The sequence below is a fragment of the Orbicella faveolata genome, unplaced genomic scaffold, assembly GCF_042242905.1.
Source record: "Orbicella faveolata isolate gen_17 unplaced genomic scaffold, um_ofav_v1 contig_24, whole genome shotgun sequence".
Taxonomy (NCBI): Eukaryota; Metazoa; Cnidaria; class Anthozoa; order Scleractinia; family Merulinidae; genus Orbicella; species Orbicella faveolata.
Window position 1 is genome coordinate 28,369,729 of NW_028301552.1, and position 28,000 is coordinate 28,397,728.

Consider the following 28,000-nt stretch of genomic DNA (forward strand, 5'->3'; position numbering starts at 1 on the left):
CGACACGGTGATTTTATTCAAATCGTTCTTCCGAGCATTTCGGATCATTTCAGTTTTGCATTTACGAATTGTCTGCGGCAATGAATGGCTTAGTCGCGTCAAGAGACTATGTTACATTACAGTGAAATGGATGGCCTAAAATTTGTACGCTTTTCGAGCTTTCTCCGACCGCAAAGATCTCTAACTTCTGGCTACCTTTACAGTTTGCCCTGTGCAAAGTCTTTAGAGTAGTCAGTCGCATTGTCGCTCAAACCTGTTTGAAGGCAGCAGTATTTTCGGTTCGTTCTAGAATTGTTGAAGAATACAATGGCTTCTGTGAAGGTGGCTGTGAGAGTGAGACCCTTCAACCAAAGGTACTGTGTGATTTATTTTGACATTGTGAAGTTTGTTTTTGTGAGTTCCTTCTCTTTGGTCTGTTGGCGTTATTTTCATGTCACGACGTTTGAACACTCAGGGAAAAAGTCATGGGAGCCCAGGCAATAATCGAGATGGAAGGCAAGAAAACTAGGATTGTAAACATCAAGGTACACATGTAAAATCACAAATATTCTTTTGTTGTTAAACTTAAGGCATGTTGTAACGTACTGAAACTGGTATCATGTGGAGTCTGCGAGTGTGAAAACATGAAAGTGCTGGCTTGTTATACGTAAGCTTACTACACCGGCTGAAGTCCACTCGGTATTTGAATTGCAGGCTAGTTCATTGACTGGCGAAGGAGAAAGACGCAATCGTGTGAAGGATTTTTCGTTCGATTTTTCCTACTGGTCTGTGGAAGAGAGGAGTCGGCACTACGCTTCACAAGAGCGGGTGAGATTTACATAATATTGCTTTACATCGTCTTATTCCTGAATCGAATGTGTGATCGCATGCGTATTCGTTTACACACTGATATTTGAGTACGTTCTTGTAAATTTTGACCAGATTGATGGTTCAAACATGTCAATTTCCAAGCCACCAGCTTAATCCAAACGCGCACTCAGTAAACGATATCACGCTTCAAGGAAATGGTGCACTTGGATTAACAAGCAATTTTCGATTCTCGTTCAGACAAAACATTTTTATCATACAAATTGGTCACTTTGAGTTTGTCTCAGGTCTGGCCAAGGTCATGGAAACTTAAGTGCTAAATTTCCGGTTGATGTCGTTGTATTTTCGATTTAAGAAATACCTGTGATTTTGTTGTTTTTTTTTCGGAGTTTGGTAATTTGCAATTCAAAATAATTTATCCGTGAAAACAAAAATGAATTAGTCTCTTTTTTTGTCCCATTTTCAATAGAAAACACAATAATGTGATAAAGACAATTGTAGTAGAAATCACTGTCTTTATGACTCGTGAGTTTTTAAAATAAAAATATGCATTGAAATAAAAACAAAGGGTGAGACTTTTCTCAATGAAATTCTATACTGCATGACAACAGATAAGAGCAAGTTAATAATGCATATATTGCTGTTGTAAAATTTGCCTCCAAACAGCTGGGTCATTTTGCAGTAATTATGTGAAGCCACAGGATGTACTTATGGGATTCCGTATGTTTTGTGTGTTTCTTTTCAAAGCAGTCAATGACAAGTAATTTTAGTAAAAATTATCCCTATGAAAAGACCAGGATAAATTGTATCCACTAAATTAAAAGTCATGTTATCAATCAAAATTCCATCAATAATTAAATGATAATTTATTATAAATTTAGTTTTATTTGAGTCTTGTCTTGAAATTGAATAATTAATATAAATCTAATGGTATGTTTTGGCAAAAGATAAATTCCAAAAGAGCACAGATGCTCCAACTTATATAAAATGGGAACACATTGAAAATTGTTTTTGGGTCTATCTGCCCAAGAATGTGGTACATTTTTATTTTGTATTATTAAGATAACTTTTTGTACTATGAAGATAAATTTTTCATTAATTTAATATTTGTAGTATTGGATCATCTTGATCATCATAATTGTTAATGATTATTCATAATTTATATCCATTCAAATAATTTTAACTTGACTAAAGGCTAAGGAGAGCAAGGCTCAATTCACACTGCAAACCTTACTCATAGAAGCAGTTTAGCATTAGTTTTTAAACTTGTGGATACGCGAAGCGTAGAAACGTGTTTCTTGCGGGGACTCCGATATGCAAGTGTGTCACTCACTCACTCACTCACTCACTCACTCAGGTGTAGACACTGCCGACGCCATGTTGGAATAGTAACCGAGCCCGACGCCATATTGGAATAGTAACCGTGCAGTCAGCGCGAGCCTCGCTATCATGTTTGCGCGGTTACTACTCAAAGGATGCATCATGCCATTCCGAATTGATGAATTTGTAGCTTTTATACGACCATTAATGTTAGGTGTTTCGCTAAATTGAAGTGGAGTTGACTTCGAATGTTCGAATTAGTACTACGGCCAACTTGAGCGTTGAATTTCATGAGCATTTGACTCGTCCAGGCGTTCAAACTGACCAGGAGATGAGCATTTGTTTGCTGGAAAGTGACCAACTAATGTGGTAAGCTTTGATGAGAATGTGTCTTACTCGAGGACCTTAATGAACTTATATGAGCGAAAAGAACACTTCTCAATGAACAAAACCAGGACAAACATCGGCACCATTATATAATATTGTAATTTCATTTTTATAATTAGTAACATCTAAACCTGAGGCCAGCCGAAATATTGTTTTGAATAGACCTTGTGTCAGCCTCACAGTAGTCTTTGACTTACTATCGTTTTACTTTTCAAGTTTGGCTGATTAGATCTCCTGAGAGATCCAACTTTCAACCAAGCTGGACCTTCGTTCAGAGCTTTGCAGTTTATAGTACTTACGTTTTTTCATGTTGAGTAGTCCACGTTCAACCGACATCGAGTTAAGTTTAGATTAAAGTTGTGTTCTCTATACTTGTCTTTTTTATTTTAGTATATTGATCTGAACTCTGAGTGGAATGTGAAATGCACATAGACTTGGACAAAAATTCCCAAATACTTGATTTTGATAAGCTAAAATGATTTTTACCCTGTCTTGTGTTTACACTTTTGCTTCCTGATTGAAAAGATAACAAAGGGAAGGAAACACCATGTGAGCTCATAGGAGCACGTGTTTATGGGTGGACAGATGTTTTGGATCAACACTGAAAATGCTTGCAAAAGAGGCTACTTATTTTGATGTATTTTACGTGCAATATATATAGAGACAAGCAGTTCCACATTGGAAAAGAAGTGCTGTCTCATAAGAAACCTTACCCATAGCCTTGAGTGAAATGCAATGAAAAAGGTCTGTAAGCTCGTACAACTTGAATACATGCAAATTTTCCCAGCAGGCAGACAAACATCAACATCAAGATCTGGGTGTATGTGTGTTGGGGGGGGCGGGAGGGAGTAGTCTATTAATTTTTTTTGGCAGGAGTGTCCTGTGTGACCCAAGAACCCTTAGCCTTTACCACTTCATGTTCAGCTGCAATTTTGCCACCCTAGCTATTCTGTAGTATGTCTGCAACGAAAGCCAACGAAAAAAGCCTACGCTTTCTGATATAAGTGTGACCTTGCGTGGTACGAACCCCGCTTGTTTTAACAGCCTTTAAAAATACACCAATAATTACAAGTTCGTCAACATGTTTCATCTCTAGATTACTTAATCCACGAGTTTGACCACAGGTCTCCTTTGATTTTTAAGATGTGTTTAAATTTTAACAATTTTATATTCCCATTTACAATATTGTGCAAATTAAATTTTATAATATAGAAACCAGGTGTGACTCCAAATTATGATTTATTGACATTTTAGGCACTCTGTGAATGGTTGAACCAATTATGACATGTACTATGCCACAAACCAAAGTATAACCCATACCAAAAATGCCAGGTAGCCTGATGGTTGGTGCACTGGACTCTGAATCAAGGGGTCCTTGTTCATTTATTCTTTCCAACATCCATGCATGCATACAAATGGTACCAGGTAGTATAATTCTGCCTTGACCCTGCCACGAACTAGCATCCTGTCCAGGGAGAGTAGAAATACTCCAAGACGCTTCAGTTTATTTTATTTATTATTATATTATTATTATTATTATTATTATTATTATTATTTATTAATTTACCAACACAATATACATAGGAAAAACTAAACAAAATGAAAAGAGAAAAATAGTAATATTACAGCAAGCACAGTTGATTTTATGGTAGCTAGCAGCAAATAGGCCCGTATATGTACTCAACGGTATTACACTCAACCTTTCCATTGTGTGCTGCATCGATTGTGTTGTCCACTATACTTTCCACATGGCATGGTACATTTATAATCAAAATAGTTATACAACACTTTCATTTGGGATATTCTATAGTATACCCCTCAAAAGCATTGCATAACTAGCATTTACCTACTATGAATTATTTGTATAATAATGAGAGTTATGTTTTTATCCCTATCCCAGGTGTTCAAAGACCTTGGTACAGACGTCCTCAAGGCTGCATTTGAAGGCTACAATGCCTGTATCTTTGCTTATGGACAGACTGGTTCAGGCAAAACCTACAGCATGATGGGGTCTCCTGATAACCAAGGGCTTATACCACGTATATGCGAAGGCTTATTCACTGGCATGCGTAACAGTGACGACAACGGACCTTCATACAGAACTGAAGTCAGCTTTCTTGAGATCTATAATGAACGTGTGAGGGACCTCCTAAGGCCACCTGTGAAGGGAAGGCCTGTGCATTCACTCAAGGTCAGGGAACACCCCAAGGAAGGCCCCTATGTACAAGGTAAGTGATTTTATTTCAAATGTTGTTATGAAGATATTCCTCTGTTAATGGAACTGAATAAAGAGAATGGTGTCTCTCTTCTTGCACTTATGCCTTCTCAGGCTCGCAATGATATTTAGAGGCGGGCGTCACTAACTTTTACCTTTGGGCAACTGGAAAAATGTACTTTTTGCTTATAAGCTTAAGTGCGGGACACCCAAAATTTCATGGTTAGGAATCTTTGGGCTCCTTGTAATTCTTCTTAGACCACAGCCTTGAATAGGCATCCTTTTTTGCACCATGACACTGACATCGTGAGAATTACTGTGTTATGGCTTTCCTGACTAAAAGTCCTCAATCATCAGATTGAAATTATTAAATCAAACTATTTTATGATATTTAAGAAATGTTTCTATTTGATATTTTGTGCTTCAGATCTTACAAGGCATCTTGTCTCAGACTATGCAGCAATAGAACATTTAATGGAACAGGGAAACACACACAGGTATGGAATAAGACAGAAAAAAAGATTGGCCAGAAGGGCTTTCTGTCAAGTTTGAGATCCACTGTTTGAGCCTGTAGCATTTTATGGTGACACATGTTTTATAGCCTGCATAGCAAGTGTTTCTGTGTGGTTCAGGAGCAAATAACTACAGCGTGAAAAATGGAGCGAGTAAAAGGGAGGGGAGGGGGAGGGGAAGGAAGGAAGGAAACGCTTGCAGACAAACCCCAAGATGTTGAAAACTTCCCACTTGACCTTTCATGCCTGAGTACGCACACTGAGATTTCGTGTTGTCATAAATTAACCAATAAAATCTTCGGCCTTCCGTAGCAGAAGTGAACTTTGAATGAAAACAAACTTTAACTTGTCAAAATATGTCTGAAACAACGAGCGTACGGTGTCCCGATGAATCGGAGCAACCAACGCAGGCTTTCTATTTCGAAGTTAAATTTTGTAATTTATAATCAAGCTTTATCGCTACTCAATCAGTCTAAAAGGAAGGACTGCAAGGGTGAAACACAAATCTACCAGAAAGTTAAAATGTGAGTATTCAAGTCGTATTTGTAATCCTTGTGCTCGCAAGATTCAAAATCTTGGATCACTGTATTCATTCCTCCAGGAATCGATACAAGGTATAATTAGCAAGTCAACTCCTACAAAGTCAACTCCAGTAAAGAAGCATTTGCTGGAAACATCAGATGCGCAAATCGGTTCGAGTGTTATTGCCTGTGACAAAAACAAACAACGGAAAGTCTTCTAGGAAAACTTTGGAATTTGGGCAAGAGAGGCAAACATCTGAAAGGAAAATAACGATAATATTGACCAGTATCTGAATGTAGATAATCGTCCACTAGGCGGCCTTGTCTATAAAACCAACTCTGGAAATGTCCTCATAAGAATTACCCGCAACAAGAAGATAAATGGTTGGTAAGGAAAATATGTGACAAAAACTGGCAAGCCGCAACTAACACTATAACAAATCATTCAGAATTGTACCCAGAGGTTCTAAATGCTGTCAACAAAAATGCTTCTAATGAAATGTCAGAGTACCTGCAAAAACATGTTGCTATGTAACAAGCCAAACGAAATCACTGGGTTTTCCCACACAGTAGTGCAAATTTTCTGTCCCGTGGTTTATTATCTTGTCCTTGGCACATGTGGCATTCAAGAAGTGATGTTAAAATTAAAGGAACGTACAGCTGCAAATTGTGTTGCACTTGCTCCTGCAAAAATGTGCAGGCTTCGAAACACCATGGCATTGGCATTGCACTACAGGATTTCTCTCACATGAGACCTTCAGTGCAAAAACGTCTTGACAAAATTTAAGTTTTGGTGGACGTCAATCATCTCCATCTCCTTGCCAACTGTATGCAAAATTTACCTGAAAAAGTGAAACATTGCAGCGGTCCACTCATAAAAATCATCATTTTACTTTCAGTATGTACAGCTAGCTCACTAAATACATTGGCATTAAATAGTCCCTGAAATCTATAAATGAAGACATTTGTCAGGTTTTTCAATGGCCATTTGCATGCACGAATAACCCTGAGAGCAAGCAAATCGACAACAAATTATTTCTGCACAAATTTTTCTTGGGGCTACGGACTGAACAATACTTAATCCTATAAAACTTATAACTTATTACCTTACAAAATTATAAGGTTTATAAGACGTTTAAGGCTTGTTCAGTCTGTAGCCCCAAGACAAACATGTGCAGAAATAATTTGTTTGCATGTAGATTTGCTTGCTCTCGGGGTCATTCATGTATGCGAATGACTGTTGAGAAACCGGATTGCAACCTGCCCGTCTTCAGATATAAATTTCAAGGAATATTTAATGCCAATGTATTTAGTGAGCTAGCCGTGCATACTGAGAGTAAAATGATAATTTTTACAAGTGGACTACTGCAAAGTCTTTTTTTTTTGTAAATTTTGCATACAGTCTGCAAGAAGGTGGAAATGATTGACGGCCACCTAAACTTAGGTTTTGTCTAGAGGCTTTTGCGCAGAAGGTCGTATGTGATTGTTAACTGCTGTAAACCTTTTTGCAATCATGCTCTGACTCTCAGAAGTTTAAGGCCTTTGATCGACACATGTCAATAATGTTCGACTAGCCCAGCCAATCACGAGCCCTGTTCGCCAGCGAACGGGGTTTTCAAAATGCAGGGGTTTGTCTGCAAGCGTTTCCTTCCTTCGCCTCCCCCACCCCCATCTTTCTTTTTTTGGCTCTCACCCCTTTTTCCACTCAGGCAAAACACCGAAAATCCCGTTCCACAGTCTTTCTTTGCTGCCTGCTTTGCTCCCAAACCCTGCGGAAACGCTTGCTACACAAGCTACATGTTTTAGGGTGAGATTTGAAAGATGCAACTGTACAATGTTTACTCACATTATATTGAATCTTTTAAAATAACTGAGATACTATGCATGCTCAGTGATTGATAGGTATGTTTCGATGAGAGTACATAAATACAGTTGCGGCATTTTATGCATATTTTTGAGAAATATTTTATAAATTTAAAGCAATTGAGTATTTTTTCTGTGTTTACATAGCCTCATCTAAACACAAGGGAGATTGGGAGAATTCTCAAAAGTTATGCAAACTCTCGACTGCATCTTGGATTTGCATAACTGTCTCCAAATCTCCTAACCTCCCTCGTGTTTTGATGAGGCTATGTAAACACAGAAAAAGTGCTCTATTTCTTAAATGTACCATTCGCATCTGATGAGTGTGCAGGATTGAATTAGTCAGAATAAATTGGTATAAGTCAGAAAAAATAATTGATAAAGGAAAATTTAATTTACATTACTTAATCTTTGATTTATATAAATCTTATTTCCTATCAAGGGTGACAGCCAGCACTGGCATGAACGATACCAGTAGCCGATCTCATGCAATATTTACCATCAATTTCACTCAGGTTAGTATTCAATATTTTAAATGTTTAAATTTCCTGTAGAAGATAGTGCAGTAGATATTTCTACTTGTAGTCCATAACAAGGTCGTGTCTTAAAGGATTCCTGTTGCTTAATCTTGGAGCAAACATATAATCAAGCGCTCCAGAATACACTGTCTTTCATGCACATGCCTCATCAGCAACATGATTAGCCATCGGCCAGGAAAGTTGGGTGCGTGTAACATACAACACATATCTCTTTGTATGGTCACACACCATTAGTTAACAGGATGGAGCACAGCATCTACCAGGCAAATCGCTAAAATGTACCTAATGACTGAAGCAATTTCTTTTCTGAAAGTTGTCAATGTCTTATTTATGTATTAACGTATTTATTCGTCTTTGCAGGCTAAGTTTGATCATGATATGCCTTGTGAGACTGTCAGTAAAATAAATCTGGTGGATTTAGCTGGAAGGTATGTGTTTATTGTAGTTTTCAATTTCTGGCAGTTGGGTTTAGTTAATACACTGACTTTATTTATGTTAAATAGTATGATAATCATAAATTTCTTGTCTTTTGGTAATGTGCGATTATGTGCTTTTTCGCCTGTCAATACTATTACCTGGTAATTGCTTCAAATCATTGAGTGGAGACACGGTTGTAGAAGAGAAGTTTGAGCAAAAAGGGAAGCATCTCTAATCTCTTTTATTGCTGAGGGATGTTATAGAAAACATATTGAACAAGAGCATCATGAGGCACAGAATAACCCATGAATTGCTGATGAATCGTGTGTTTGTCTCTGCACAGTGAACGGGCTGATGCCACAGGGCTGACTGGTGAGAGACTGAAGGAAGGAGCAAACATCAACAAGTCTCTGGTCACTTTAGGGACTGTCATTTCAGCATTAGGTAGTTACCATAATAAACAAATTATAAAATATATGAATATTAAATACATGAACTCATTCAAGTCTTCCATGAAACAAATGCAGGCAGTGGTCAGGGCAGAACTTGAACCTCATTTCAAGTCCAGTGCCCTAACAAACTGACCATGCCGCCTTGATCCTCCTGCCTCCTGCCTCCTGCCTCCTGCCTCCTGCCTCCTGCCTCCTGCCTCCTATCCCCTTTCCTCTGCCTCCTACCTCCTGTAGGGCTCGACACTAACACTTGCCTGCTTTCCACTGGAAAGTAAATTTATCTCTTGGAAAGTGAAAAATTTGAAAATGAACAAAAATACTTGCTGGGAAGTAAATTTTGGGCTATGCTTGGAAGTAACTTTTACTCTAAATGTGTGCATAAAAAATGATCAAATGATAAAAATAACCATCCGACAATGATTTTTCATCTTCAAAAGGACCAATTTACACCATTCTAGCATTTACCAATCCGTCATATTGGAGCATCGAGAGAGCGGCCAACCAAGTAGGTCTGGGTATGATAAATACGTTTGGTATGGTGTAATCATATCTGCCATTTTGGATTCCTCCCCCTGCTTCTGACAGATGTGTATTGTGAAGGACCCTGTGAAGAAATGAGTAAGCAGCTAGGAAGCTGCAGTCCATTATGGAAAACAAATTTTGAGGTGGAAAGTAAAATTTGAAATCTACTTTCTAAAGTAGAAAGTGGTGTAAAAAGTTAGTGTCAAGCTCTGCTTTTACTCCTGCCTCCTGCCTGCTTGTCTGTACTACCCGTCCCTTGCCTACGGCCTCTTACCTGCTATCTTCTTCCCACTTTCCCTTGCCTCCACCCCCCTGTTTCTTCCTTGTGATTTTAATGATTCTGGGTAGACAGATATAATGATAGTATTGATAGGCCTCATCTTGTATTTTTTTCAGCTGATGCCTCAACAGGTCAGAGTTCAGCTCATCATCATCATCATCACAAGTTCATCCCATACAGAGACTCGGTTCTAACCTGGCTTCTAAAGGACAGTCTTGGAGGAAATTCAAAGACCATTATGATTGCTAGTAAGAAATGTTTGGTTACTATTTATTATATTTAAGATCAGGATCTCAAATATTTTATTGCATTTTTTGTAGTACATTCTATAAGCTGAGTAAATTAAGCCTGTGAATCAGACAGGCAGTGGATTCTTATATACATTAAATTCAGCTATTTTCTTTCAGCCATCTCTCCAGCAGATGTAAATTACGCTGAGACCCTGAGTACTCTGCGGTATGCAAACCGTGCAAAGAACATCATCAACAAACCCACAATCAATGAGGTGAGGTACTTCGTCTATAAACAAGCTTTACGTTAGAAAGGCACAGTGAGCTTTTATGTGTAGTCCACTGAGGGCTGGATTTGAGCCCTGATCACCCTTGTGGAAGACTGGTCAGAGGTATATCAATGGATACTGGCAAGAATACAAACGAAGCTGAGTTTTGCCTGTGATGATTGGCTGTAGTACCTTAAGGGGAATCCCCTAGTCATTTTGATGTACCGAAATCAGTCATGCCTTAGCCTAATAACCCAGTCAGAGTTGATCATGGACTTAATAAATTATTGCGTGATATGATTGCGATAAGAAATCTGGACCCGTGATGATTCTTTCTGTTAATATTGTTTGTTTTCCTTTGCAACTTTAGGATACCAATGTGAAGCTCATCAGAGAACTGCGTGCAGAAATAGACAGACTGAAGAATATGATCAGCCCAGTAAGAAAATTACTGTCAGTAGTTATCATTGGCAAATAAACTAATTTGGAATTAATTGCTCATGTTGTTCGAGTATGAGTTGTACGAGTCTCTTTTTAAATGTGTGATTCAACAACCTTGTTTGAAAAAAATAATATCAAAGCACAGTTTTGGGTCAATACTGGCATATTCTGTATGGGGAGTTTGAATTAAAATCAGATTTAAGAGAGTGCATGTTCAACTATAATTTATGTATACCAGGGCTGTGCTTTAGAAGTGCCCGGGTGCCACAGTCAACTAACTTTTGCCTTTGGACGACTGGAAAAACTTGCATTTTTCATATAAGCTTAAGTGCTGGGCACCCAGGATCTCATGGTTGGGAAACTTTAAACTCCTTGTAATTTTTCTTAGACCATAACCTTGTACATGTAGGACACACTGCTCTGGTGGGCCAGACTCATTATGAACAAGTGACTCATAATGTCATTAAAAATAAGTCATCTATTTATATCTGTTTTATACTACTTTGTTTCTTCAGGAAATGTTAGGAGAAGCTGAAGTAGCTGCTGCTAAGAAACTGTCTGAAAATGAAGCACGTGTGACAGAACTGACTGACCGCTGGAAGGACAGATGGAGAGAGACTCAAAAAATATTAGAAGTAAATAATTAACAATTATTCCACAAGCGATTGTGTTGGATATAAGATGTTAGATAGCCAACGAGGCTGTAATCATCTCACATCCAACAAGCACAGTTGGAATAATGAGTTTTAAAAAAAACGGCCCTAAGATATAGAAAACAAATTAAAATAAAATAAAAATAACATTGCCCCAAAAAACTGCACATGTTTATGTTTTACCTTATTTGTAGAGTATGATATAATGGCTCATATGCCATGATGGCTAACCCAATGAAATTGCATTATCCAATGATCAATTTTTTGATAATAAACAACATTAAAAGTGGGATCATTGGATAACGCAATTCAAGGGTTTTCATTGGCTTTAGCAATCATGGGTTGTGACCCATTATACCGTGCTCTACAAATATGGTAAGCGTATGCTTGTTTTTTTTTTTTGGGGGGGGGGGGCTGTTTTTCTTTTCTTTTTTTTTTTAGTTTAGTTCTCCATATTTTGGGGTCGTTTTAAATAAAACAGTTATTCCACTCGCACTTGTTGGATAATGAGATGGTTATAGCTGACTTGGCTATACCCAGCTACAAAGAAAGTGTTAAGACATTGGTTGATTTTCTTTTTTTTCTAGGAAAGGGAAATGAAACTTCAACAAGAAGGTGCTGGAATCAAGATGGACTCTGTGCTTCCTCATCTAGTTTTGGTGGATGATGACCTCCTGAGCACAGGCATAGTGGTCTATCATCTCAAGGTAGTTCAATTAGCAGAGTTTTTAATCCCTGGTTGCTTTTTTCTTATTTGCAGTGCAGTTCTACAAGATATGTGTACTCAATACTCAACCCAAGGAAGGTCATTGGAAATTCTAAAGGAATTGGAGGGGGGAGGTGGGAAGGGCTTTCATGGTTATAAAACTGGAACTTTTAGAGGGATGCAGAAAGGAGTGCAAATTAAAAGCCATTCCATGGATGGGTATGGATCCCCTTTTGAGCACACATATAAGGCAAAGTGGTCCATAAAATAAATCCATTTGGTTCCATTTGCAAATTAATCTTGCCGATCAATTCACCATTAATATTTTGCTTTAAAGACATTACATAACAGCGTACAAATCCTTTCCCGTTATACATCTACAGGGGGCTGTGAGTGGGGGTAAAATTTTAATGGTTACCCCCTGAGTTTAATCTTCTGAGGTGGGGGAAAACCATTGTCTAAAACTGCTATTTTTGTGATTGAGATTTTCTCATCTTGGAGGTGTACTGGTAGTCTATTATTGTTACTATAAAGTTTCAAGGTGGCTGTATGCATGTGCTTTGTATTCATTCAGGACTTACTGTTGTAACTGATGATTCTATTTGAGGTTTTTTTTGATATAAGTTGAGAAGAGACACCTAATTAGCTAAGGGTTTGTCATTTGAACCAGTCTTGAAAAAATTGTGTCAGAGTTCTTACAAGTTTGATTGCAACTTGTCATGAAGGTTGTCATGTTTCATCGAGAGCATGCAGTTGAACATAAGTTTTAAAAGAGGTTTTACATTAGTGTTTTTTATACCCTGCTAGCAGTGGTTTCTTTCTGGAAAGAAACCTCTGCTAACAGGGTATGTATTTTACAAACGTTTTAGCCTTTTAACATAATTAATATAGTGTACAAAAGTTTTTGTCTCCAAACAATGGGATGGTATGTTTGAATACTTTGCATGTGTTAATTTATGCATTCCTTAGTCTTCAGTGTTTATATCCTCTGTACAAAGCCTGTTTAAGGCTTGTAAATTCCCTAAATACATGAAAGATTAAGTAGATGTTACAAAGGGATTATGAGCACACGTTTTGTTGAATATTCTGAGGGAAACGTTTGATTTAGAGATGCTGAGTTTGAGTAGTTGTTAGGGTTGATTTGCATTTCATGCTTGGATGGATCCAAAAGAATATAAAGAATTTGTTCCTTGTTACAATAAGGTCTTGACACGCAGTTCAAACGTGTTGCATAATCATACAGTGTGAGACGTTTTGAAATGAATTCTATAATTTGAGGTCTGGCATAGCTGATTTCCTTGCACTTGTTTGTTTGTAGGAGGGATTTACAACAGTTGGACTTGCTGAAAACTCAAAGAAACAAGACATTGGTACTGTTTATTTTTGTGATTTTGTTGCAATATTACAATGTAAATCAGGATATCTGAACACATTTCAATTTACTCCTTCTTGGAATTTCAGACTTCATTGTTCTTGATGGTAAAGTTATTGGACAGTAAAGTGTGCATGTAGCGTGGACAAGTGACATGTTACAAATCTCTGTCGTTTTCTGTGATCAGTTTTAAACTCTTACAAGTGAATTAATTAACAGACATTCCGTTGTAAACCCCGAGAGGATTATTCAAAGATGTTAAATTCATAATTCAAACTTCAAGCAATGCCAATTGTGATTTAACTTATAGGTCTCTTACCAATCACCAAATCAAAGAGTTTCACAAAGTCAACTTAATTGCTGCTAGTGAAATGTTCTACATGGCTATTATACAGCAATTTATGCCAGCTAAGTCTTATAATGCAAGTAATTCCTAATTCCCTTAATAAACAAATTTATGTCCATCTAGAATATCTTCTGCCAATGTCAGTTCAATACAGACTTTGCCCGACATTTAATCTTGATTTTAATCTTTTTAATATAATAATAGTAACAATAAATATAGTATATTTTTAAGCAGATGTGTGATGGGAGTAAAGACAATTGTAAGCTACACAATATTGTTTTGATTTGCTAACAAATTCTCAGAACAAACCTCTAGCAGTCAGTCTGGAGAATTAACATTTTGAAAATAAAAATTTGCAGCTTCTCTCTTACTTACATGTAAATGTAGCTTCTAAAATTAGCTGTATATCCTGACAAAGTGAAGAATTTTGAATCACTACAAGAAATTAAAATGCATAAATTTCTTGAAAATAAATGTCTTCTGTCTTAATATATCAAGTCTATCTGAAGTTGACATTTGACAGCTTATTTACAACTTTGTAGTGACGAAATTAAATGCAGAATAGTTTGCCAGCAATATTGATTGCAGTCACGCCCAAAATAGTAAAAATACCTATTAATAGCATAGGAATATAAACCCCAACTGAACTGAACCCATTTGCGCTATTTTTGAAGAATTTTGTTGAGAATGTTGTAAGTGATGTCATTGATGTTGAGAGGTATTCATTTTGATTGATAACAATATTTTTGGTAGCCAGACAAATTTATAGATCTGGCCCCACTTGTTCAAAACCTGGATAATGCAGTCCACCAGATAAATCACTAGTCAGTGGATAAGTGTTAACAAAACAAACCACCCTATGTGTTGGATAGTGATTTAGTTGGTGAATAGCGTTATCCACCTTTCGAACAGCCCGGGCCAGTATTATAAATATATATTTAGTTTTTACATACCCTCTTACATTGCTTACATAACATTGCTATTTATTATGTATGGTGTTGTACATCAGCCCCCCCAATGCACAAGCACCATTCTTGCAAAAGATTGAGACAACATCCTCAATATGAACGGAAGTCACTCTTTATAACAATGGCATTGAACCCTGAGTATTGAACATTGTAATTTTGATCTTCACAGCCGATCAAATCCTTTTCTTTTTTTCAGAAAGAACAGTTAAAGACTATTATTGTTAGTAATAACTTTTCTGTGTAAATTGTGTTTTAGTGATCAGTGGACCTGACACAGAACAGAATCACTGTATATTTGAGCACAATAAAGGACACGTGATCTTGAACCCTTTAGAGTCCACATGTGCTGTAAATGGCAATGCCATTTCCAAACCAACAAGACTTTTTCAAGGTGAGAGCATTCAATCTATGAACAATTAACAAAGGCATTGACTGTCATTATAGAAGAGGGCCGAAAGTATATTAGCATGCTTTTTTGAGGTTAGGATTTGAGGAATCCATTCTTCCTACAGATTCCCAGTGTGGGCAAGGAACAAAATCAATAAATATTATTATCTTTGATACAACTGATACAGAATAGCAGAATATTTCAGAAATCTATAAAAGCTGCGCAAGAGGATTCACTTTGAGTGAAATTGGCTTAGAGTCATTAGTGAGTCTTTCTGCAATCGCTGTTCAGTAGGAGTTAAGCGGATTTTGCATAGTAGACTATAGAACTGTTGGTTTTGAGAGCTTCCATTGGTGCAGCATGAGACCAGTGCAAAGCACATGGCACCCTCGCAAAACCGCGTCTTCTGCAGTCTCGATTTTGCTTTTTGACAATGTAACTTGCCTGTATGTCTTTTACTTTAGTTTTATGCGAATTGAACAGAGAAGGCAAAACATCTGGATTTTATGTGAACTTTTCATGCACCTGTTTGAACAAATGCCACACATTACCTGAACTTTTGAACCCACGTTTTAAAATAGTCTAGTTAAGTTACATTTTGTTTTGAATTATTTTTGTAGGTGATGTGATTCTTCTGGGAACAACAAACGTCTTCCGCTTTAACCATCCAAGAGAAGCAGCAGAGTTAAGAGAGAAGAGAAAGGTGAGCAGTGTTAAAATGTGTTAATTATGTTAAGAATATATGCAGATCTGAACTTCTTTTATACCATCCATTCTTAAAATGGATCAGGAATAGTTAGACAATTGTTGTTTTTATGTTAAGGGTCTTTCAATTTTTTTCCTGTTATTTCAGTTTTATATTTATTTTAACATGCCTGTCATAACTGGTAATGCACTAATCTGTAACACGCAGCAAGTCGCTTTGAATTCTAACTTTGACCATTCAGTTGTTGTAGTTTAGCATATTCTTCATCCTCTGATGCAGACAGAGGTTGCATTCCTCAGCTGGCCAGCCCCCAAAGCCCCACCCACCTGCATTATGTTGTGTTAGTTTGCTAATCACTCTAACTTGTAATCTGCTTGTCTTGTTCCCTAACTGACGATTTGTTATCAATGGCAACATCAACTGTTTACAGGAAGAGTGTGGGGTAAGTTGCTAATTGACACAGGTTCCTCCTTGAGATCCTTTTCCTCCCTCCTCCTTCCCTCCTTCTCCCTTCTTTTCCACCCTCCTTCTCCTACTTCCCTCCTCCTCCTGCTGCCACCTCCTCTTCCTATTCTTATGCTCCTTCTTTTCCTCCCTACTCCTTCCTCCTTCATGTAAACTCCTCTCCCCCCCCCCTTTTAACCTCTCCACCTCTTCCTCCTCTTCCTCCTTTCTTTCTTCTTCCTCCTTTTCATCCCTCCACCTTTGTTTTCCTTCCTCTTTCCTCCTTCTTCTCTTCCTCTGCCTACCATTCCTCCTTTCCTCCCTCTGTCGTCCTGCTTCCTCCTTCTTTTTCTCCTCCTCTTCTTCTGCCTACTAGTCCTCAACCTCTTCCCCCCCCCTTTCCTTCCTCCTCCCTCCTGTTACTTTTTCTCTCCTCCCTCATTTTTCCTCCTCCTTCTGTTCCTTCTCCCTCTTTCTAAGATATTATATTATAATAAATTACTTATGTAGAACCTTAATATACAACAATACACAATCAAACCACTTTAGTAAGATTTGATTTGTTTTCTAACCAAGTGTGAAGATTTGTTTCCTTATAATTACAGTGGAGACCTACTTATCCACTGACCGGCCACTAAATCTAATTGTCCTTTGTGACAAAGTTTGACAAAGAGACTATGCTAAACTTGTTAAAAATTTCGTAGTAAGAAAATGCCTAACTGAGCTTTTCTGTACTGTAGATCTTTTGCCTGTGAATATTTTGAGTATGAATTAGTGGCTCTTGGGAATATCATTATTCTGATTACATCATTTCTGTTGTTTGATTAACAGAATTCACTGGGTACATCGTCACTTGCCTGGTCCACTAAGTTCCGCAGTGAAACTGACCTGGTTTTCAGACGAGGCACAGAGTGAGTAGTCCTGGGTACTAGGACCCAGGTTTCGTTGCGGTCAGCTTCATCTGCAACTATTTATGTCAGCTATTTATTTCATCCATTGTTGAACGGACTAGATTACAATATTTTTGGAGATCCATGATAACATTATCTTTTTCTTTATTCTTTTGTGGTTTTCATGGCTATCTAAAACACTACAACAATTAATGACAATTAAGTATGTTATAGAACAGAGAAAGTTGATTTCGAAGCATATCCGGCAAATTTTTCTAGTAGATTTTTTATGAAGCTTCGCTCGCGTTAGAACTTTTATGATAATTAGACACTATAACAAGAGGTTTGAAAAGGTATTTGACAAGCTAAAACCAGGGAATATTTCTTGATCATAATTTTCTAACGTTACTTGATTCATTAGATCAATGACGATCGTTGACTTGAATGAAACATTCCAGCCTTTTGGAGACTTTGAGTCTGTTCATACCTTAAGTTTCGTAATTCTCAACGCTCGGCATGCAGAAGAGTTTCTATATTTCTCAAAAGATTCTACAGAAGAAAAGTAACTTTGTTGTCTTTTGTGATGGTACTTGTCTGTCGGTGTCGCACATAAAAGGATATTTTAGATCAACCCAATGTCCCTTGTTTCAGGTTGTTGCCATCAGGACTTTGGGCAAGACTGTTAGTTCAACTGCCACATGCATTCTTTGCACTGTACTTTCACTGCACTGCACCATAGAACAGCTCTCAGTTTTCTTGGCACAACACACGGTCACGTAAAATCAACATACGTGGACACATACCTCTCTATTCGTGCAATCAATTGTCTTTCAAGTTCCTCAAGCAGATGTCTGCAAAAAAAACAAGCATATCTTTTTCCCTCCTTTTTCCTGCCACTTATCAATTCTCAAGTGGCAGAGTTCTGTTTGATTTAGTGACTATTTCTCTCCTTTTTCTTTGTATTTATTGATTGATATTTATTTTATTTTTTCGTACCTATTTAGCGAAGAGTCACTGAGTCGGCAACTTGAGGAGGCAAGGTAAGAGGAAGTTATCGTAACGTTTATGCACTTGTTGACATAATGACTGGTATATTTAAACATTTGCATTTCCTTTTGCATGGTCTTGTAGAAATGAACTAGAGAAACAGAAGCAACTGGAAGCTTTGAGAATTGAAGAGGCAAGGTAAGATATGAAAATTATAAATTTCGACAAGTCAAGCGATACAGGAATCATTTTTGCTGGCGTCACATTACAACAACAACAGCATCAACATTGTACGGGAATCTACCTTTACTAAATAACCCAACTTACCTCGAACTATTCTTTTGCTGTTGCCTTGTTCATTGGTTTCCCTTGCTTTATGATTTTACGTCTTTAATAGAAAACCACTGATAATCCAGCGTTGTTTCATTATAACTCTTATTTCTTGTCGACGTTTTCTTGAAGCTGTGGAGGCGCGGTGGCCTGATGATTAGTGCACTCGTCTCCGGATCGAGCGGCCCGGATTCGAGCCCTGGCCGGGGACATTGTGTTGTGTTCTTGGACAAAACACTTTACTCTCACAGAGCCTCTCTCCACCCAGCTGTATAAATGGGTACCATGGAATTTAATGGTGTCTCTTTCTCTTAGAGCGGACTTTGCATCACAGATACAGGAAGAATCCAAGCGACTCAATGAAACGAGGTAAGAAGTCGTTTTGAGCTTTTTAAATGGACAGAATTTTAGCGCACTATGGAGAAAAACAATATCTATTTGTCATCATACAATACCCTTTAGCTGTAATGCGTTCTCTTCGAGAGTGGAAAAGTGGAAAAGTCGAACGTTCAATGGAGAGCGAGGGGTTGAACTCTACTTGACTTTGTATGTTCTTTGCAACGAAGAGTGATATCAACAACAAGCTCGTTGGAGTTCATGCTATTTTTAATGAGAAATGTGAGAGGCGCGGTGGCCTCATGGTTAGCGAGCTGGACTCCGAATCAAGCGGTCCGAGTTCGCGACCGCTCCCAAGGGACATTGTGTTGTGTTCTTGGGCAAGGCACTTTACTCTCACAGTGCCTCTCTCCACCCAGGCCTATAAATGGGTACCGTGGAATTTAATGCTGGGGGGGGGGGGGGGGGGGGGAACCCTGCGATGGACTAACGACCCATCCAAGGGGGAGTAGAAATACTCCTGGTCACTTCACGCTACAGAAACCAGGATGAGCTCTGGCTGTAAGGAGCAATTGAACTGAAGCAGGTATCACCTTACAACGAAAATAAGTCGTTGATGACTACTCGGGCTTCTATTTGGGCTAGCTATAAAATTACTGACACGGGTATTTTTTTCCCCATATTTTCAGAGCTGAGTTGGAACGCCAAAGGAGGCTTCATGCCATGGAAGTACAGAGTGTGGAAGAAGCAAGGTTTGTGCAGAGACTGTAAAAACTCTGTTTCTAAATTTAGTCCGTTGATATGCTGAGAAGCATTACCAGACGAACTACAATAGCTTACCTAAGCTGGTCCATACAGTTTATTCGTCGCTAGTATGAATTGGCCTCTGGTTCCACTAAGCGTCTTCGTGTTTTTTTTTTTTTTTGTTTTTTTTTTTTTCAGGAGTAAAGTCGAAGAATTAAACCAGAAACACACACAAGCGGAACTAGAGAGGGCAACAGTAGAAGCTGAGCTAACTAAGGAAATTGAAACACGGGAGAAAGAATTAAAAGTGCAGCGAGAACAGGTCGATAAGTTGCGAGACGACATCGAGAAAATGAATCGAAAAGCGGATAAGGAATTGTCAGATTTGAAGAAAGGAATAAGACAACAGAAAGAAGAAGAACTACTGCGTTTCAACGAGAACATGAAAACTATAATGGACTTAGAAGAGGAAAGAGACAAAACCAAATTACAAGTAATGAAGGAGCGCGAAGAGTTGCAACAGAAATGGAAAGCAGAATCTCAAAAAGTACAGTTACAAAGGGATGAATTACAACAAAAACAACGAGAATATGAACAAAATTACAACGCACTTGAAGAGTCCAGGCGGGAAGCCATGTTGGAAATGGAAGAATTTGAGCTGGAGAAATCCAGAGCGCTGGAAGAAATTCGACGCCAAGAAAACAACCTGGAGCAGTTAAGAACTGGAAGAGAAGCAGCGCTTGATATTGCTAACAACGACATTCGCAAACGTCGCGAAGTTTTAGAGCTGGAGTTTTTGGAAGAGAAAGAAGTGTTGGAAAAGGAAAGAACTTACCTCGAAGATCGAATACATGGCTACGAGGCTGTCATGGACATGGCCGCTGACAACTTAGCGGAAAAACAGAACACGCTCGAAATGAGGACAAAAGAGGAGAATGCAAAAATTGAAGAAGCGAAACAGAGGCTAAGAGATATGGAAGAAAAACTAAGTATAAGGATAAGAACAGCCGAGGATGATATTGCTCAAAACAAACGAGATTACCAACAGAAAGCCGAACAACAACGAGATGAAATGGAGAAAACGAGAGAGGTAGTGAACTCGAAAGTAAAAGAACTTAATGAGCTGACACAAAGACTTGAAAAATGCGCCGAAGAAGAAAGATCGCATATCGAAAAAGACATAGAGCGTACGTCTGCGATCGTAACAATAGAAAAAACTAGACTTGCTTCTCTCGAGGAAGATGAGCAAAAGGCGACAGAGAATTTTGAGAAGGATATGGAAGGAGAAATGGCGGTTTTTAACGAGGGAAAACAGAGAGAAAGAGAAGCGATTGAATTAGAAAGATTGAATTTAGACAGTTTAGAGGACTTCAAGACTCAAAACCTTGAAACTGAGGAATTGGAATTTAAGCAAGCACAAGAACATTACAACCAAGCGAAGATGTTGTTAATCGAAACAAAAAGAAACTTGTCAGATCTGGAACAACGGCAGAGTAAATTCTCTACAAAAGTAGAAGACGGACTTTTGCGCTTTTCAAAGGTTTTAGAAGGAGAGCTTGTATCGCAAAATAAACAGGACGACATGTATCTTTTGAGAGAGCACAGAATCTCTTTGAAGGAAATCGACGTGGAAGGAAAGGTGAAAGTTTCTGAAAAGCAGGAGGAGCTGACTGCGGAATCTGAAAAGCTTTTCAACTTGAGGAAGAATCTGAGTTTTGTGCTGGAGGAAACAGAAAAAGCACAAGAGAAAGCCGAGGCAGATCTGCGCGAGATGCAAGGTCGGTTTGCGCATGAGAGAGAGGAGGAACGAACCACTCGGGAAGCCATGGAAGAGAGTTTGAGAGATATCGAAGAGGAGGCGACGCTTTCCCGAAGTCTTACGGAACGAGAGATCGCATCTCCGACGACCGTCAGCTTGATACTAGCTCACGAGAAACAAAGGTGAGTACAAGTTAAGCCAGTGGTCAAATTTGTGAATGTTATTTTTGAGCGTTTCCAAGGAATTCGAGCATCTTTGAATGTGTTTACCAGTATCCAGGTAGAATTGTTAGGTTTGTAATGGTACTACAAGGATTGTGGTAAGCTCAATGAATATAGGAGTTGTCAAGGTTTGCTAGTAACTGAAGGGCATGAAAATATGTCTTTCCTCCTCAGGTGTTTTCTTTTTAGGTGTTAAAATGATTATTGCGGACGTTTTCCCAGTAAAGAATCATAAAATTCCGAACGTAACGACGTTCGTTACTTTCGGAATTAGCAGCCTTTTTAGGGCTCGCTACTTTCAGGGAGTCTTTGCTTTCAGAATTTTACAGTTGTGCGAGGAAACTTCAGTCTCAACAGAACTGCTGAAAAAGCGATTTAAGGACTGCCCCAAGAAGTAAGCTTTATTTTGGGAAAAATCAAGGGTTGAGCAGAAACAAGCGCACTCTTTTCCTTTGATGGAGGGGAATCGTTATTAGCATTTTATTTCCGATTTTCATTCAACGTCATTTTGGTAGATGCGAGGTTAAGAAGTTCGTACATTGCCTCGTCTTGAAGGCGCACGATCTGATCACGTGCAAGTCCAATTACCCAAGGGGGATGTGCAAATGGATATCCGTAGAGACTTCTACTGATTTGAGTCACGTGATGTCTACGTTCTCGTCACGTCGTTTGTAGTGACGTCAACTTCCATAAGTTACTATTTTTAGGGACATCCTATTTTAGCAATTTCGGTATGAAAAGTAAAGTTAGTTCCCGCTTTTGATAGTACGTCAGGAATTTTTTTATCCTATATTAACGCTCATAAGCTGTCAAAAACAGAACAGCTTGAAACGATAAGGGCTTATTTTTTGGCATCGTAGCTGTCAATTTGCGATCGAACAACAGCCTAAAGAGTTGCCTCCCTCACGAATTTTTATCTCTCTTTAGAATCAAAGCAGAAATGGAAGTCAAGCTAAAAGAAGTGGAGGAACACAAGAGTCGTGAGGTCGAGGAGATGAGACTGGAAAAAGCAGAAATACTGACAAAATTAGACAAGGAAAAACAAGATCTGGAAAGACAGAAAGAAGAGCTTGAATCACTGATCCACAGGGAAAAGGTCGAGTTGGACAAGGAACGTCAAGTGTTAGAGAGAGAAAAGCTGGAGGAGATTGAAGGAATTATTCGGGAAAAAGAAATGGAAATAGAGGATTTAAAAGAGAAAGCGCAGCATGAAATTGATGAGTTGCGGGAAAGACTTGACGAAACGGAAAGGTAAAAATAAACATTTCACTTGCTGTCCGCGTCCAAGTGGAGATTCTTTTCTAAAAAATAGCTTTCAACCAAATCTCAGTCCAATACTTCAACAACAGACCCCAATAACTGAAAATAAAAATAAACAAAATTGACTGAAAACTATGCATTGAAGTTCAATTAGAGGCTCGTTGCGCTCAATACTGATTGGTTAAACGTAAATGCTCATCACGTCAGAGGTGCGGTCAAAACAAAACTAAGCATGAGGGAGAGGGGAGTGGGGGTCACAGTGGAATCTGAAGAGGAAGCGGATGCTGCCCTATTTCGAAACCCTGACTAACATTGTTGTGATTCTGTTGTGATCCTGTTGTGATCGCCTTCAATAAAGTGAAGAGACATTTTGGCAAGGTTTCAAGGGGGTTAGATCACTTTCTGATTGAACCTGCAATGCATAGTGCCTGCCTTCTGTTTAGATTGCACACAAATCTTCATTTATTTATTTATTTATTTATTTATTTATTTATTTATTTATTTATTTATTTATTTATTTATTTATTTTAACATTTTTCTACTTTTTTTTAGGGAGTCTTCTACATAGGCTAACCTCGAGACTTCCTTTTGAGAGCAATTTTTTCTTTCTTTTCTTTTACTATTGTAAATTATTCTTAAGTTTGTGTCTTAACTAAGGTTTTATGCATTTTAGTGGGTGGCAATGCTTGCTAATAAGCGAATTTATGCTTGCAATAGTTTTTCGACTACCATGAAAATTCGCAGTGCCAACTCGTTCCATTGAGATCAAGCAATTGCATTTGTTGTATGAAATATCATCTTGTTTTTCAACAGGGAAGTGGTTTTACTTCAAGAGAAGCTGTCAACGTATAACTCTTTTGTGGTAAGGAGTGTTGTATTTTTCGACAATTTTTGTTGTTGGGACATTAGAAACTTGTGACTTTGTGATGTGATCATAATCTTGTTCGATCTTTAGGTTCCTAACGGTCACAGTGAAGACGAACTTGCAGACGGAGAAGTCATGAACTACATGTGTCGAGATGACGAGGTACCACAAGAAAAAAAATCACTTGAAATATTTTGTTTATGGTGTATTAAATCACAAGTGTTGATAACATCATTGATTGTGTTATTGTTTTCCTTCAGAGTGAATTCTATGGAAGTAATTTAAGCCTGACCGATTCAGTGACCCCGCCCGTCATCACCCCACCCCCCACCCCTGTGAACCGGTTCCTTGCGTCCGTGAGTTCTCACAAACGAAACCAAATCCAAGTGTGCATCCCGCGGTACATCTTACGAGGCCTGGGTCGAGATTCGTATCACGTGTTCGAGGTGAAGGTGAGTGCGTTGATGGCAGCCTGTCTTGAACTGCTGTAAGTTCCTAAAGTAACGACCCGTTCATTTTCCCATTGAGCGGCCTTTTCATTGCTACTTAACAATTAGACCCGTTGTCCGCAAGGGCTACGGGTCAATAGCCCATGAGGCGAAGCCGAATGGGCTATTGACCCGTGGTCCTTGAGGGCGAAGGGTCTAATTGTTTTAGTATCACCCAACTAGTCGGACAGAAAAGGCAATAATAAAGTTAGAAAATGTAAGTTGAAGAAATATTTATTTGGGAATAAAACGACAGAAAGCGTCACGCTCGATTGCGCCAATTTCGCTACTCGAGGACTATTACTAATAGTCCTCTAGTAGCGTAGCCAATCAAAATGCAGGATTTGTATTAGTCCACTAGTTGGGTGATACTAATTCCTGATAGTGTTATCTTTCGGGAGTCGCTACGTTAGGGAACGTATTATTCAGCGATCAGACATTGTTATTTTTCGCAGCGGTGTGAGAGGAAAAATGAAAACGCCTGATATTTGATTACAGGTTAGGTAGCTAATGAGGCCTACATGGGCCAGTAAATCTCAATTATCTGTTTTATATATACGAATGAAAAGGATAAAACGTGATGAAAAAAATTCGTACTACATCAACACAGACTAACATATTGTCTGTAAAAATGTTAAAGAAATACCAGATCAGTTTTGGTACATATACAGCTTGTTGTATCTGTAACAAGTAAGTTGCGTTTGATGTCAGTACCTTCGAAGGGTTTGCTAACTACTCGTAAATTTTATCGCTTCTTTGAGGGTCGCTTCTTGCAGGGATAGTTCAGCGCGTCAGACGTTTGAAACGTTTCTTCCACGTAAAAAAATTTAAGCAGGTTTGAATTCAGTAAGGGTGCATAAGAGTTGATTAAAGTGGTTCAGGGTTTGCGTTTAAACGGGAGCGAGAACTTGAAGTATCGTCAAGCCTTGTTCTTGTTAGACGAGGCCTTAACAATTAGGAAGTGGGCTACTAGACTAAATAAAGAACTATGTTAAAACGTCAAATTGCTTCTAAGTGATTAATAAGTTTGTATTGAGCGTTGGTGTATGATGTTTCTGTTCCATTTTAGAGCACTGTTGGTGCAGATTCCTGGTCAGTATACCGCAGATATCGCAAGTTCCGAGAGCTGCACAAGACAATGAGAAAGAATTACTACGAGGTAATGCTGATAAAATTGCTTCTTCTTCAATTTTCATAACCTATCCAGGGTTTTTTTCAGCTTAACAGGGTGACGGAGACCTCGCTCTAGTTTTTACTGGCGTGGAGAATTTGGAGATAAAAATAGAAACGTTTGAGTACTTTCTCAGAGAATGCTAAACACAGTTCTGTCATCTTCCCCCCTTCCGGGAGTGAGAGAGAGGGCAGGAAGATGAACGAACCTGGGAACGAGGTTGACACTCTGTTAGTTTTCCCGACAAGATTACCATAATAGTACTGATGAAAAATCTTTTGCTACACGGTTAAACCAAACAGGGCCTAGTTTTACAGATTAATGTTTACAGTGAAAGTTTCTTCTGCTGTTTTAACTGGTTTGGTTTGTTTCTCCTTGTGACTTACTTAGTTTTCCATTCGTTGTTTTCCAGGTTGGTAGCTTGGACTTTCCTAACCGCCGTTTTTTCGGTAACAGGGCAGAAGAGTTTGTGAGAGCCCGGAGAGCGCAACTTGAGGTCTGATATGAATTCGTATTTACTTTAGAGTCAATTAGAACGGTTTTCAACTGAGTGACGTAACAGCAAAACCAAACGAATTACTTCTCAATTAGACTACTCAGCCAATCTCAAACCGTAGTAAAACCAAAACCAAAACCAAAGTAATTGCCTGATTGCTTTCGACACTCAATTGAAAGCCGCTCTATAATAATACATTCTAGTAGGCTGCTAAAAACTTGCTCATAGAGCTTTAGAGATTTTTTGAGTTAATCGTTTTGTTTGTCAAAGAAGCTTTATACAGTACTGTAAAAAACAAAAACTGAGAGAAATTAATGTTTCTTTGAGAAAATAACAGGGGTTTCCCTGAATAGTTAGATTTTATAAATGTTAAATATTTTAAGGTTCTTTAATTACCAGTATGGTTTTTTGAGCCCCGCTCAAATTGCCTTAATGATCTTTTGATTTGTTATTTATTAAAATAAAATACAGCATAGTAAAACGTATGGAGCTATCATTTTTAATCTATCAACTCAACACCAATTTTGTTTTATCTTCCCAGACGTACCTTCAGTCATTCATTGGACTGTGCTCTAAAATTCCAGATTGTCCCATATCATCGATGACCGGTCGGCCTCTCACTAAACGGGACCTGTGTGACTTCGCGCCATTTTTCAAACAAGGCATCTTTGAGCAAACCAAACACTACTCTGGGTAGTCCTCTGGGTAGTCCTCTGGGTAGCTATAGAGGAGTGGTCGAGCCGTTGTAATTATACAGGATGTTTACTGCGGTCAAACGCATAAAGCTCACGTCATTTCCTGTTTTCTTTGCTTTGGTATTTTTAAGAGTTCGCGCAGTAGTAAACAACGTTACGAGCCGATAAAATACGTAAATAAGATTTGTTTAATTTCCTATATATCTGCGGCGTAAAAAGTTTAATGTGTTTTTTATTGACGGTAATGTCTTTTGACCAGAAGGTCGAGGAGTTCAGAAAATTGAGACTCTCGCACGCGGCAAATTTGCCGGAAACTTCGCCCGCGCAGTGTGTTCGACCGCTGTGGGTCCTGGTAACGACCAGCTGACATCAAAACGTTCAGATTGGTCTTTCTTGCTGTGATTGGTCGATAATAGATCGTAAATTTCCGGATTCTTCCTCGAAGATTTGCTTGAAACAAAGTTTTACCTGCTTGAGAAAGAATGGATTCGCGTTTATAATATAAACTCTGGCGCAGAAGAATACAAAAAATACAAATGGTTGGAATTATCGAGAATTTCCGATGGATTAATTTTTCCATGAGATCTTTACCAGTAATGTAGATCTATAAATTTATTTATGCCTTCTGGTTAATGCAGCTAACAGTTTATTCTGTTTTTGTGATTTATAGATGTATATATTTTCCTTTTGGTGCAGTTTACAGGTAGAACCTTTTCCTTTGCGAAGAGGTTTTTCTTGTGAAGGAGAAACTCTTGCTTACTAGTTTTGGTAGTAAAGAGTAAGGATGTAACAATTCTTTGTACATTTTGTAATACGATGGTCTACTGACGTAACGCAAACGTATCACAACACAGTGGTGTGTGACATGTTTAACTTTGTCACGCAAGTTAAATAGGTAACGGTGTACTTATTCTTTCCCCAGGAAGGTTAGAAGTGGTAGTTTTTATGGTGTCAATTGTTTGAGCGTGCAAAATGAAAAGAAACTTTTCATTAGCAGTAATTACTTTCATAAATTTTTTACTGGTATCGATGGAATTTTGAAATTCTATTTATGTGAATTCCAAGTTGACTTCGAATATTTTGCTTATTTAAGTTATTGGCTTCCAGTACTCACTTGATAACCGAATTGTGGAAAAAAATCGTGGAATTCATAATGCAGTGTATGAATATAAAAATAAAAATTGTGTAATATTAAAAGGATAGTAGGTAGTAGGTGGTCAATTTTCAAGTGTAGATTAAATATCTTTTACGTACGGCTGTATAGAGAAACTTTGTAGATAATGACGTGTCTGTATTAATACAAGATGCAAAATATCCATTATATTTCTCCTCGATTTATAACGTGGATACTTTATGGATGCTATCTCTAAAATATAAAATAAATTTTTTGCCAGTGGTCG

General features: G+C 38.2%; 1 protein-coding gene across 2 annotated transcripts; it reads left to right on the forward strand.

The window, feature by feature from the left end:
* Positions 1 to 27,998, forward strand: LOC110064696 (uncharacterized). 2 transcript variants are annotated; one of them, XM_089291884.1, is made up of 30 exons: positions 1 to 353; positions 455 to 524; positions 694 to 807; positions 4,415 to 4,742; positions 5,157 to 5,226; positions 8,068 to 8,140; positions 8,525 to 8,592; positions 8,925 to 9,025; positions 9,952 to 10,083; positions 10,243 to 10,340; positions 10,705 to 10,773; positions 11,291 to 11,410; positions 12,016 to 12,135; positions 13,453 to 13,504; positions 15,077 to 15,211; positions 15,829 to 15,911; positions 16,345 to 16,356; positions 17,190 to 17,269; positions 18,253 to 18,288; positions 18,380 to 18,433; positions 18,881 to 18,934; positions 19,591 to 19,653; positions 19,844 to 21,586; positions 22,553 to 22,876; positions 23,699 to 23,747; positions 23,841 to 23,912; positions 24,011 to 24,202; positions 25,308 to 25,397; positions 25,822 to 25,905; positions 26,447 to 27,998. In XM_089291884.1, the coding sequence occupies exons 1-30, from the start codon at positions 307 to 309 to the stop codon at positions 26,600 to 26,602; spliced, it is 4,689 nt and encodes a 1,562-aa protein (XP_089148010.1). In that variant the 5' UTR covers positions 1 to 306; the 3' UTR covers positions 26,603 to 27,998. The 2 variants fall into 2 exon arrangements, with proteins under 2 accessions (XP_089148010.1, XP_089148011.1); XM_089291885.1 differs by lacking the exon at positions 16,345 to 16,356 and having other exon boundaries at positions 2 to 353.
* The last annotated feature ends 2 nt before the right edge of the window (positions 27,999 to 28,000 follow it).

What these genes read in the sequence shown, in the direction of transcription:
- LOC110064696 (XM_089291884.1), top strand. Translation starts at nt 307, where the DNA reads ATGGCTTCTGTGAAGGTGGCTGTGAGAGTGAGACCCTTCAACCAAAG. An exon ending in TAGTGGTCTATCATCTCAAG is followed by an intron (nt 12,136 to 13,452) that starts GTAGTTCAATTA and finishes GTTTGTTTGTAG; the next exon opens with GAGGGATTTACAACAGTTGG. An exon ending in CTAGCTCACGAGAAACAAAG is followed by an intron (nt 21,587 to 22,552) that starts GTGAGTACAAGT and finishes ATCTCTCTTTAG; the next exon opens with AATCAAAGCAGAAATGGAAG.